This window comes from Etheostoma cragini, chromosome 20, assembly GCF_013103735.1.
Source record: "Etheostoma cragini isolate CJK2018 chromosome 20, CSU_Ecrag_1.0, whole genome shotgun sequence".
NCBI lineage: Eukaryota > Metazoa > Chordata > Actinopteri > Perciformes > Percidae > Etheostoma > Etheostoma cragini.
The window spans coordinates 15,364,163-15,378,175 of record NC_048426.1 but is presented as its reverse complement, the minus strand read 5'-3'; the positions used below and the strand labels follow the sequence as shown (position 1 = coordinate 15,378,175).

At 43.6% G+C, this 14,013-nt stretch overlaps 1 protein-coding gene across 3 annotated transcripts in view; it reads right to left on the bottom strand.

The window, feature by feature from the left end:
- LOC117935646 (latent-transforming growth factor beta-binding protein 2-like) overlaps positions 1-14,013 on the bottom strand; it is an 82,937-nt gene that overhangs the window by 39,387 nt on the left and 29,537 nt on the right. For all 3 annotated transcript variants that reach the window (XM_034857965.1, XM_034857964.1, XM_034857966.1), the window contains exons 5-8: positions 13,652-13,837; positions 10,548-10,754; positions 8,756-9,039; positions 7,428-7,530 (exon numbers count right to left, since the gene is read on the bottom strand). In XM_034857965.1, coding sequence (XP_034713856.1) covers positions 7,428-7,530; positions 8,756-9,039; positions 10,548-10,754; positions 13,652-13,837 — 780 coding nt within the window. The remainder of the gene's footprint in view (positions 1-7,427; positions 7,531-8,755; positions 9,040-10,547; positions 10,755-13,651; positions 13,838-14,013) is intronic.

Here is a 14,013-nt window from a genome sequence, read left to right as displayed (position 1 = left end):
ATCCGTGTAGCCCTTTTCAACAAAAGACTTTGTCACCCCTTACTAATATCTCCACTGAATGGTGGTGTGCATTCCATTGGCAACTGTTCAATAATATTTGCTTAAATTCCCTGACCTGAAAGTGTAATTCAAATTCCTTGGAGCTTCTTGATAGATGGTGCTCTCCTAAATTGGATCTGAATAAATCCCTCTATCAAATAAGAAAGTTCACTTTCTCTATGCCGGGCCCTGCTGGGGGTATTCGAATGAAAGGACAGCTTATGCTAAATGAGTAAAGTAAAGTAAAGATAGGAGGCTGAGAATGGAGAGAGTCAAATGGGTTCCTCTGCTGCACAGAAATCTTTAGTTGCTAATTTGGTAAAGCACTCTGTAGACCACCCGGGCCGGAGGCTGTTCTAAGACGATTGAGAGGTCTGGTCCATCAATCACAGGGCTCAGAGCCCTACACAAACTTCCCCAGGGACCTGCCTGCCTGGTAGGCAACCTCAATGTTGGGCTTCTCCCATTATTTGACTGGAAAACTTGAGAATGCGTAGGAGACAGAGAATGGAAGAGGGATTGATGCCATTCCCAGGACGGCAACAGGAGACAGTCTTCCTGTCCACTCCATTGGGGGCCACTCTATAGGAAAACAACCAGCACCCGGCTAACTGAGAATTGAATGATGCAGAGTTGTAACTATTGGTAAAAAGGGAACAATCAGGGCCCGCATCCCTGGAAGACACAGATTGACAGCCGGGGCTCCCTGTCGCATTTTCCTTACTCGCGACAATCCCAGCAGTCCCACGTGGACAGCCACTGAACAAGCGGGAGTGAGAACGGGTCATATTCATTTCCGTGTTTCTGATACAAAGACGAGGCGTGTGTGACTTAAACAGCTCACCAACTAAATGTATAGCAAAAGACGGTGCAAAACATTTCACATTCATTCACCGTCTTGCCCATGTATACATTTTAGCGTTAAGGTTGCTGCTGTTTCAATCTTGTGGGCTCGTTACAGTTTCCCTCACAACTGGCACACACACATAAATGTACGTACACCCAGCCACCGATTTGAGCTTCTAAAGTTACCGCAAGTCTTTCATTTTCAATGGAAGCCGCCTTCTCTCAGCTGCAAGGAGCGGCAAATCTGTTGGCGTTGCGTATTGGCCGTTTTGAGCGACAAGAGCTTCAATCAAAAAGTTACCTATCGTTTACGATATAATATTGTTTGCGTATACAGACCAGTTAACGTTACCTGCCGGCCACATCGTCTCTAAATGGTCTGCTCACAGTGAAGTCCTGCACGTATCACTAGGTTAGTCAGGCAGATGCTTGCTCTGCCTACAGGCTACTGCGGTTTAGCGGATAATGAGCACGCTAACTGCAAACAGACACCGTTGCGACCAATTAAAAAACAAATTCTGTCATTATATGTGTAATTTATAAAAGGTTTCTAGTGTCAGTGTATTGGCCGTGCAGTGACTGCTTGTGCTTCTCCCATGATTGAAAATAGAACGCTGCCACGTCAGAGCGGCCAAAGCGTCAAAAAGCCCGTACTAAATCGGCGGCGGTGTGAAAGTACGATAAACACACAAATTCACACACGGTGGATGCAGGAAAAAATGCAGATGAGATGTACAGGATGACCTAAATTGAGGACAACTACATTATTGTAGGTGCAATGATAACTTAAAGTCCAATAAGTACTTTATGAAATCGTATGAATATATGTCCCAGCCCAGGATAGGAAATTCTGCCTTAATGCTGGATAATCAAGGCAGGAACCCTCCCAACAACAGCATGTGATGGTGGCACAATGTCCACAAGTAGGCTACCATGAATAGGACACAATATAGTTTTCCTTGAGAAACAGCAATACCTGTTTTTCACCTTTATCAGGCAAAAAAATGTCTGGTAAAAAGTTATTTAAAAATCCACCTGCCACTTGCAGCTGGATGGCAGTGACTTCAGGCCCTGCCTCTGATCCAATGCTTGATTGGAGCAAGCAGCTTAAAGGGCAGTTATTTGCTTTCAAAACAGAATGTCTCCTTGGCACGCGCCACATTTGCCATTCTGGCACGGTCCATATCACATGCCCTGTAAATAATGTGCCCCTGCCAGTAAAGCAGAGGGTAATCACTTAGGACACATAGGACCAATATCAACATCCTCCTGCTGATACAGACATAGACACAAAACCACTGCACAAGATATTTGCTCAATTATTAATAGTCTTAGCTGTGTACCGGTAACATGCTGTTAGTATCTCACAGCACATGTGAAGCAACAAAAATCTGTACTCAAAACATATTTTTCATTGTTCCTATTCACGAAAGTATGCATTTTAAATCTCTGTTTGTAGTTTGACAATTTTGCTTAGCGCCCTTCTCCAAGATTATGATGGCAATGGAACCCGCATCAAAGACACATTTAAAACAGACCCACATTCCTCTATGATCTCCAAGTCACTGTGGAATATTAACCACCTAAGCTAGTTCCAAAAGAAGGCATGCCACAGTGCATTCCCAATAAAAATGTGCTTAACTGTGCTTGTGTCCAATTAAAAAATGCAACACAGATTTCATATACATCTGCCTCCGACTGGGAAATACGTCTTGCAGTGGTTGGGTGTGCTTCGCACTGATTAGCCACACTGCTTCCCAGCTAATAGATTCCATCATTCTAGTTGTGAACGGATAACACTAAATCAACATCAATGAATCAAATGCTGTCAAAGATATGTGACTATGTGTCTAGATTGAATCACCATAAGAAGCTGCTGTGGAGCTGTTCCAGCACATCTGTTCTCTCGCTGCCTATTTCTAAAGGGCAAAGTCTCTGCATCTCTGGTTTTTGTTGGTCATTAACGAGTATTCATGTTTGATCAGCGTTAATAAAAAAATAATAAGTACAGGCTTTGGCCCATCAATGGATGTCTGATTTTATGTCTGGATGATAGATGGGAGATTTGGGGGAAATTAGTTCCTATGGAAGATCTGTTGAGCCTTGTGGGCCCCCTCGTTCTTTGCCTCATCTGACTATTGACCTAAACCTTATGAAGAACAGTGTCCCCATTACAAAGATACACAGAGAGACACAGAAAGGAGGTGGGGGGTGCTCAGGCAGTGAAAGCATGTTGACCTTGATGACCCAGGGAGGTAGAGTTAAAAGAAACCGACACCCTGGGGACGTCTGATCTGGCTCCCTAGGAAGCCTCCCGGCCTCAAAGACAGGGAGAGTCCCGGAGAGGGGAGCTGCCCAGCAATGACAGATTATAGTAAGACAAACGGCTTGTGGAATTCCATTAGCTGTGAAACCCACAGTGAGGGAGGGGCTGCCAGCACAATTATACAGAGTCATGCAAACGCTACAGGATGGGTCGGACTTGGGCCACAGCAAATCCAAATTCAGTTGGCTTTGGGAACCTCCAATTACTTTACTGAAATAAAAAATATACTAAGAGTTGCACAACCACTCTGTCCGGGCTCTTTGCTTTTCAAATATAAACTTCCTCTCAGTTTCTGTCACATGCTCTTGATGGGACATGTGCAACCAAATTTCCATTCTCACTTGACTCACCAGTCACTGGTCAGCGTTTGTACTTGAGGACGGTTTTAACTCCCTCCACAAATGACAACTCTAGATTGAATTAGTTTGAAATTTACATTTTCACATCACCTTATCAGAAACAGAAAGATGGAGCTGACTAGAGCCTAGAGCATTTAATAGACAGGACAGCTGTAGACAGGAAAGGGGGGAGAGAGGGGGGGAAGACGTGCAGAAAATGGCCGCCGGTCGGAATCAAACCCTGAGCCGCTGCATTAAGGACTGAGGGCCAGATTTACGTACATTTGCGAACGGAGTGTTATCAGCGCCATGGCCAACCCAAAGAAAGCGCATGCTGTGATACTAAAGTCTAAGTCGTATTTACCAAACCTGCAGTTTGTCGGGTAATGAGCACCTATATCCGCCCACTATACTGTAATTTGCGCACATTTGAAAGCGTTAAGTACTTATGCTATGATACTTGACGTTATGTGCCACTCTTTATGTCTATGTCAGCGCTTTGACCCGGATACATTTTTTTCTCCACAATCTGAGGCAGCGGCCAGCTAAAGTTAGACCCGGCGCCAGCCAGAAGGTGTTAGTTGGCTAAGGTTAGCTTGCTAATTCTGCCCCGTCGCCACATCGTTCACAGAAAACGACCCCAATACAGAGGTCACTCGTGGCGTTATCAATGTGCTTGGTGTGGATGAACCATGACGTTAATGTGAGTCATTTAGCGACTGGCTCTATGCCTCGTAACGTTACGCTGCTCGTTTGTCCATCAGTTAGTGTAAAACCTCAGCTCTGAGACTTGCCGGATTAGATATCAGCTAATAATCAACCGTAGAGTATCTACACCATTTACCAAGGATCCCTTGGTAAATCAGCCTCTGCCAGGTAGAAAGTGAAATTGTAGGAAAAAACTCTTTGTTCAAATTCTGCTTTACCAAAACCCCCAAAAAATGTTTTAATGAGAAATCTATTCCTAGACAAGTGACTTTTGTACATGGACAAGTGAAACGTAAATTAATGCTTGTAAATGTAAATGTCCAATAGACAAGTGCCTCAAAAAGTCAAAACGTCAAGCCCTAAGGAGCCATATGCAAGGAAACCTGCTTGCGGCTGGTTTACGCCTGCTTTTAAGAGGCGGAGAACTTTAACCGTAAAATAGAGAAGTGCTTTCACGGGTGTTTTTTGTACATACTGAGGAATAAAATATATATGTGTGTGTATAATAACTTGATAATTATATCTCTTAAGTTTGTTCTGTAATTCAAAAACGTGGTTCCAAATGGCAAAAATATTGTCATCACAAGAGAGACAAAAGTCTGGTGTACGCATTGATGTGGTTTTTACGTTTGTGGTGTCAAATATATGCGACACAGAGCAGGTAACAAACAGGAAACCGTCTGTGTTCTTCCAGATATTCTTTTTCATTGTTGGCAGTTGGTATTAACAGAGCCGAAGATTTAAGTCCAGTGGATTTCATAGTTACATGTCTGCGACCAGAACAAATGTTTCTACCACCAACAACGATGTACAGTATGAGGAGTGAAAACTGTAAGGGAGAAAGATAATTGTTTGGAAAAATTTCAGATAATCGTACTGCACTGCAGCTTCTCCTTTGTCCTCCCCTTTGGCTCTTAACACCCCGTCCCCATACACACACATTGGAAAATCTGAAACGTCTGAAAACTGGACGATACATAAACTGTGGTTTGGTAGACACCATGCTCAATATCAGAATGCCCATTCAGCCCAATAAAGGCCAAAGTCTTGTCTTAGGTTAAAACTTTTAATTATTTTTCTACATTAAAGTATGGTGAATTAGCTTGGCCCCAAAGAGGATTTGTTTTGAGCAATGTCAAGCGATTTCCCAAAGATTTTCCATTAAAGCCTATGAGAAATTATGTGCCGTTTCTTTGCAGATATCGTGAAACACATGTGGCAAATCTCTTAGAAAAGTCATACCAGTCCCACTCTTTCAACAGGTTTTGATGTATTTTGTATGCATGTGTTGGCAATGCTCCGTGACCAGTAGCGGGACAAAAATGTGGTGGAAGATGAAGAATAATAATTATTATGGGGATAATTATGGGGAATCATAGTCACATCGTCACACTGAATAACTAGCTAAATAATATAATCAACTTTGTGATGGAATGCATATACATTCACAGACTTCACAGAGAGATACAACCAGACTGCAACCACATCAATACATCATAAGACTATATTTGTATAAAGCACTGTGCTGATTATCAGTCGATACTGATGCAAACATATTGACACTAATGTGGAGGCAGGATGGGCCTAGAAGAGATTAATAGAGATATATGAAGTAAACAAAGGAGGCAAAGACTTACTAAAACAGAACTGTCACCATCATAGTGTTGTCAGGTTGGCATCTTATACATAAATGTAATAAAGAAAATGAAGTAGCAATGATTCCTCTCAGTCTATAGTGCATTTTGTAAGTGCATTTTTGTAAGATTTTCATGAGATCATTATCACATAATTAACAACAAATACAGGAGACTCTCATAAAGCTCTATGACTTTTCCCCACACACTGACCAAATACACTGTGAAATAAAAGGTTGTTTTCAGGGGCTGTTGTCTTCAGGTTATATATCAATCCTGTCGAACACGTAAGAAAGTATACAAACCTCGGCCAGTAAGAGAGAAATTGAGCTGAAACATCTAGCCAAGTGTCTAAACTGGGAACAATAACAATTGAGAGAAATTCAAAGCATTTCTCTTATTAAAACATACTAAATGACTTCATTTTGACATTTTTCATCTCTTTTTATTCTCTCTATTTTTCCTTCCCTGCCTGCGTGTGTCCTGGGACCCCAGGCTTACAGTATGCTCTCCCGAAAAACAGAGACAAAAATGAGCAAATGGGCTATTCGCTATGTTTCTCCCTCAGACTTCAAAGGAAGAAGCAGAGGAAAACATCTGGGAGCCAAAGGAGATCGTGCCAGGGACTTAGAAATCTGGCATGCCAAGGGAGATAGAGAGAGGGAGAGAAAAAAAATGAATCATCATCTATGATAAATGGAGGAGACAGTGAAGGATAATGTCTGCTTCTGATTAGGGTCTGGTCAGACATTCAACAGGGTACGGAGATTTTGACAGCCAAATGACATCTGCAAACATGGCCGTAATATGAATGTATGTGTAAGTGTCGGGAAATGTCCCCATGTGCCACCAAATAAGCACGCCCTCCAAATAACACGCAGAGCTGTTACGCTGAGTCTCCATCTACAGTAAAGAGTGTCACCACCCACCCTGTTTGACGGCGTGCAACCACCCTGCTGCTGTTTCTCAAACCTACCGCAGCTCTGGTTAGGAAGCAGTTGAACTGCGGCTGTTCATTTCCAGCCATGCCACGTTGGCTCGATCTGCCCGCAGAGTGGGTGGCACTCCTGCCAGGCTCTCATCTTCATGCTAAATATGTTTTCATTTGCGTCCTAGTTGTATGGAAGCGAAACCAGCTTACTTTTTACAACTGGGTGCATGGCAATGTCACACAGCCGCCTCAGAGGAGTTTAGGAATCTAATGAAGGCTGCAATGTGCTAATCCTCATCAGTATCGTTGAGGCCTGTGATAAATGCTGTAAAAGTCCACAAAGCATAAAAAACTGCTGCTGCATCACTGACTTAACGCCTAAATAAACAACACTATGAAAGTAGAGCCCAGCTGTGTCTTGTTGTTTTGAACCAATGTGAATAATAGCACAAGAATACCAAGGGATCCACATACCAAAGGCACAACAGAAAACAATACCAACAGAAATACCAACTAGATTAGAAATAGATCAAATTTAACTGTGTAATGAAACAGAGCAGAACAGAAAATTCTCAGATCTAATGGATTTAGTTAGGAGGGCTTACCTGGTTTGGTTGGACACTTCTGGCACTTGTTTAGACCCCAGGAGGTGCCCACGCTTCCACAGCAATCATCTTGTTTGGTTAGGCCTGGCAAAGGCTTGCCACACTACAACAACACACATCTGCATTAAATCTCAGAAACGAATTCTGAGAATGTTTGTGCATGCATGCTTGTTTGTGTTCAAATGTTTGTGTGTGTGTGTGTGTGTGTGTGTGTGTGTGTGTGTGTGTGTGTGTGTGTGTGTGTGTGTGTGTGTGTGTGTGTGTGGGTGTGTGTGTGTGTGTTGGCAAGGGCAGAATATGTAAGTGTGTTCGTGTCAGAAAGTGCTTGTACACCTATCTGCAAGGACAGAGGGAACCAGACACATCTGAAACTAGTTAGTTGGAGGAGGACATAAGCGCTGAGTCTCAAGAACAACTATGCACCTCCTGGCATGCCTTATTATTGCACTTGGCTAATTAGGAAGAGAGATTCCCATCAGACCTTATTGGATTTTTGGCCAATAAAGATTGAGGCAACAGAGAGGACATTCTTCTGGAGAACACCAAACTGGCATACTGGCTTTAAAAGAGGGAAAACTACCGCCTAAAGCTTTTGTACTCTGGGGCAGTTCATTGGGGTTTTGAAAAAGCATTGACTGGAGGCTTTAATTTTAAGCTCTCTAAGAAACCAGAGTTGAGAAAATAGGAGCTGCAAATCAGCACAAACAAACTTGTTCAAGGACTAATGCTGGCGAAAACACCTCTACTGCAGATTGTGTAGTTGTGAGAGTCATCCATTATGGCTTATAACAGCCAAGAAAACATTAGCCTCAGATAAGCCAAACTCACGCACTGCCACTTAAGCGCTTCCCTTTCCTAATATCTTTTTTTCCCTCTTTGATGCATGTCTGTTGTGACATACGTACATTATCCTGACCATGCAAAGTATAGAAAATCTGTGGTGCTTGTCATACTTTTTGCACAGTACCATACACACCATGAATGTCATTTGAGTTACAAAGAGAACCACATGGGCTGATTTTTAAGCTTATCCTTTCTCCTCTGAACGCGTCTTAACTCATAAAATGCCGGCAGGGAACTGGTGGAACAGGACATGACCAGTCTGGTCAGATCTCATATATTCTGGACATGCATAAATCATAGCAACAGGCCCACTTTCTGTTTGAGACAGCAGCAATCAGAGTAGGGGATGGAATGAGAACGTGGTAAAACAACACTTTCAGTCACTGGTGTCAACAATGCCTACAATGGGCTAGGATACACCAGGTGACTCACATCAGCTCAGGATGACAGTGTGCATAGGGTGGTTTAATGACTTAACACACTACCTTTCCATCGACTGTTTCCTGAAAGCATCTTCCAACATGTCCGTTCTGGCGGTTGTGTGGTTGGCCATGGCCATTCCCATTCCCATTGGTGTGGGGATGGCTGCTGCTATGCTCAGTGGTGGGTTCATGTCCATTGCCAGGCTGGGAGCGCTGTTGGACAGAGTGAGCCCCATCTGTGGTGGCCGGTCTCTGCCCAGGCTGAACCCGAGCTACTTGGTGGATCTGGACATCGGCATCTGGAGGGTGCTGAATGTGTACGTTCACCAAGGATGGGTGGAGAGACACTAGAGAAAGAGAGACCCACAGTTTACACATTATAGTGGATAGTTTATAGTTTCAAATTTTGAATAGGGTAAGTGGAAGCATCCTCAGCCAAGGGATAAAAGCTGTATATACATACTGCAGTTTGCAAGCTATCAGCTAACATCCTGCACAAACTTGTTCAACACACACTTAGCTTGCTTCACCACCAAGTTATGAGATCTACGTGGGGAATTCCTGGCAATGAAGACACTATTAAGACAATACAAAACAACAACAACACGAAGAGTTTTGAGTTCTCTGGTTTCAATCAAATCATCTTATAGACCAAGAACAGATTTTTTGGGGGGGAGCTGAGAAGATGTGGCAATGTGGAGAATGAGCTCTTTTGTCTTTCTGACAGAGGGGAAGTATCTATCTTCATGGAGTGCCAGGGTTTTTTCCCAGAATCCTGATCTACTCTCATAAATCATAGTCGCACAGACAGATGCAGGGAGAGTCCAAGGAGATGAAGAAGACCTTAAAAAGAGTCCTGGACATGAAACTGAGTGTATATGTAAAAAATACGGACAGGAAGGATAATGTTTTGGTTGTGACATGACAATACATTGGACTCATGTCATTTAATTATGTACTGTAATTCAAAATAGTTGATGGAAGATTTCTGAGTGGAATTTAAATTATTGAAGACAACTCTTCTGCTTCTAGTTACTGTAACATAGAGCGAGATGCTGAGCAAGACACAAGTAGGAAATAAAACAAGGATATCAGGAGAAACAGAAAGTAAGAGTAAATCTTTTACATTCATTCTTATAACTTCATGATGTGGCCTTGCTCTGTTTCTAATAACCACTTCTGTTTAATAAAAGCAGCATTGTGCAAACAATATGAGGACTTCCATTTACTTATCCATTATTCATTCTGCTCAACATAGTGTCGGAGCTCCACTGCTGGCCAGCAAAGGCAGCAGATCACTACAGGGTAAATAGTGTTGAAAAACAAGGAGTTGACTTGTGCGCATTTCAAAAAGATAAACTGCGACAACAAGGAGGAGTGGAGCAATTGGCAAAGTATAAAGGCCCCCATCACACCAGCATTTCAAGAAATGACATTTTGCTAAAGTGATTTAACTGGAATTGCTGCAATCAGTGGAATAAATCTTTTGTGATGAGTTCAACTGACCAATAGCAAACCATCTTTACTGTGAAGAGCCATTGAATCCCTAATGGAGCAAATAAGTTGTGTTGCACCATCCCGCTCCTCTATTAGAGTATAAACTTAACATTTGAAACCAGAGTCGAGCTGGAGTCCACATGAAACAAGCTTGTAAGCTAACTGACAGTCTCTCTGAACTTATTTTCGCCTTTTCAATATGTATAATCAAGAACAAAATGCCAGGGGTTTTGTAAAGACCACAGTACATAGGAAAAAGATACTGAAACTGACTATCGCTCACATTAATGGCTAGCTCACCAGCTCCAGTAGTTTGCCAACTATCTATACAAGTAGTTACTAGTTACCTAATAGTTACCTTGCTGATTGGATAGCGGTAGAGTGTACATGGATTGTGAGGGAGATTTTGGCCCTTGGTGGCTGGCATCCTTGTGGCTGTGAGGGGTGGGTCTGGCTGGAGGCGGGGCTGGCAGGTGGCAAAACTTCCCTGTTGAGTTTGACGGACACCAGCACAGGTCCCTGCCGATGCATCGGCCTCCGTTGAGACAGGGTATCTGACAGAAGACTGCAGAGAGGAGGAAGAGAGAAACACAGGGGTGGGTGCGTCAGAGGTAAAGATTATTAGACATGAATGATTTGTTAGGGTATACAACACACCACATTTAATTGCACAGATTTATGCATCCTCATGCACAAGGGTCCAGGAATAAGAAACAGAAGGGAAGGCCCTAATAAGAAAAGCATGTGCTGAGGCTTCATGTGGACAGGCTTTGTTTGGAAACAGTTAGCAATGGTCATACTGTTCTGTTCTCTGGCCCTACCAGACATCCCTTGCAACTTTGTCCTGAGGGACTCATGCTGCACTTCCTTCATTGGCATGTTTTGTCTTGCATCAGTAATTACATACTCCAGTGTGTGGTGATGATGAGTGATGATTCATCTTGCAATAATTCTGAGAAAATATCAAGTGCATGGATATTTGAATAGTCAATTGGTTGGCTGACAAGGGGGAAATAATGTGAATTTCCCAAACTATGAAATCGTGGACAAAATTTCAAAAAGAGTGCAACTGGATTTTCATGATATAAATAAATTGGATCACAAACCATGCTCAATCTTCAGTTTGATTTAAAGTTTTCAATTTACCATGGGCAGAGAAAGAGAAAAAGGCCAGCAGTGGCCAGATGGTGTTTGACACTGCTGCTTGCACAGCTCTTTCACTGGCCTTATCTTTTGGCATACGGGATGGGTGCCAGCCCTGCACCCTACATACCTGGGCCTGTTCTCATCTACGGATTCCCTCTAACCTGACCTCACCTAACGCAAAACATCAAAGACCATCAAATGGAGAAAAAAAATCTATCCAACCGTGAAGAATAAGAAAAGCCTCATTCCGGGGGCCCAGCGTTTGAAAAAAAAGAAGCACTGCACCTTTCCAGCTGAGGAGGCACCATACACCACAAATTTGAGGACTGCTTTACAAGACAGCTGGAGAAGCAGATGGTCCACAAAGTATGAGATAAAAGAAGATGCTAGCAATGAAAAAATGCTGTGAGCTAAGTCCTCTCTGACAGAGACAGACAGTTACACGCTAACAGGGTGCAAACAAGGAACAACGAGACGCTGGACAGTCTCTATGGCATGTAGGGAATGAGCTCCCTGTCACATGGCATCAACAACAGTGAGACTGGAGGAGGAAGAGAGGGAGGCATGGAATAAGAGTAGAATAGTAACAGACGGAATGAAAGGGATTAGGAGAGGAGAATGGGAATCGAATAGATTGAAAATAGAAAAGAGACAGCAATGGAGAGAGAAAGATGCGGACAATGTGAGAAAAAAGATGTGGAAAGACAGACAGAGAGAGGTCCAGCTAGGTGTCCACACACAGGAAGGCCTCCTGTGATTAGACATGTTGGCTAAATTATAAGCTCAAGGAGACTATTAAATCCTTTTAATGTGGGATGCAGGTCTGCACTGGTCTGTGTCAGGTCAGTCCCACCCCAGCATGGGGCAGGAACTATTCTTAGACAACCACCTTCTGTCGACTCTGCGCACCACACTCCATGTCTGCCTATCTGTCTGTCCATTTAAAAACCTCTAACAAGCAAACAGAGAGACACACATGCACACACTTCTCACTCAATAAACAGACTTCTACTCAATCTAATATCAGGCTTTAAGGTAAATGTTGTACATAGGGTGCCTATCAGGGGAGCCTGTTGTAATTATCCAGCCAGACTTTACTGCACCGTGTAGGGAACATAACAACAGCATGAGATAACTGTTTGCTGTCCACTTGACATTCCTCTACGAACACGCACACCCAGGCAATAACAGGATGCAAGCCTAAATGGAAAGCAATCTCTTTTTAACACACTCTTTAACACATGCTTTTGCATAATGAAGGATTTCTCAAGAATGAAAATGGGACATAAAAACAAACCCAATGCTCAGGAAGACGTGGAGGTGCCAGGAATGTAAAGGCCTCTGCCAGGACGCTGAAGTGTTTGGAATATCTTTGCCATGTTCCAAAACCCCATTAATGGGCACATAAATCTGGAACATCAACCTATTTATATATTCATTGGTCAGCTAGGTCTTCGCCAAAGAGCCTTGTGCATTTGAATAAAAGTTGGTTGCATGTTTATGTGCTTGTTTGAGTTTGTATGTATGTAAGTTGTATCTAGAGAGAAATTGTATGTGTGTGTGGTATGTGCAGCCTCTAATCCACAAGTAGTAATTAGTGTAAACCCTAACCGGACCCTTAAAACTGATGAGAAAACTAAGAAACATGCCGGGGTACGACCCCAACCTTGGCATTGACCGCCCCTTTCCTTCCCATGGACACTCCTGTGTGAATTTGGAGCAAAGCCCCCCGGATAAATGGAAGGTTTATTGTAATCCCTATAAAATCCTGTTCATGCTGCTACTCTTTCTCTCTTTCTGCCTCTCCCTCTCCTCTTTCATTCGTTCCTGCTCTCCCAGGGAGCACGTAAAATGGTTAACGGTGGGGCCAACCACGAGGTGTAAACCGCAAAGAGATGGGGCTAAGTGTTGGGAGCGTGGGACCACCAGCTCCACGTGTGCATGTGTGTGTCTGTGTGTGTGTGTGTGTGTGAGTGAGTGTGTGTGTGCGGCGGGGAGATTAGCCCCCTATTACAGCCATCTTTTAATCTGGTCTACCCCCATCTCTATCACTTTCCGTCTCTCTTTCTCTTTGACAGTGAGAGTTTTAGCGTAGCTCTGAGATTTAATCTCCGCCACTCTGTCTCCTCTTTGAGGTTGGTATTGTGAACAGACAGCATGCCACTGGGAACCCATTTTGTCAAGCTCAGCCCATAAAAAAAGGAAAGAGAAAGTAGGAGAAGCAGTGACAGTGAGGAGAAGAGAAGATGACGGATGGCAAGCAGACAAGAAGGATAAGGGTTAATGATAATCGGAGGCCCAAGAGTTGACACTCACAGAGTCTGAAGCCGTGGTTCTTTGGCTGCTGCTGCTGCTGCAGCTGGTGCGAGGTCTCGCTGTAGACCGTAGTGATGTCTCCCTTCTCACAGCTGTTGTAGCAGCGCCCGCCACTGCACACCCTGCGGCACAGCATGGGTGTGAAGATGATCTTAATGCGGTCCAAGTTCGAGGTGAGATTGGCCCCTGGAAAACACACACACACCTGGGTGAGAAGGAGCAGCAGCAGAGACAGGCTGGAGACGAGCTGCATCCTTCCTCCTTCAGCCTCACTGTGACACAATCCCCATCTGGGCAAAGGGAGGTTTATAAGTGTGCGAGGGTGTGTGCTGATGCCTGGGCAGCGGCACGCTGCAGCGGAA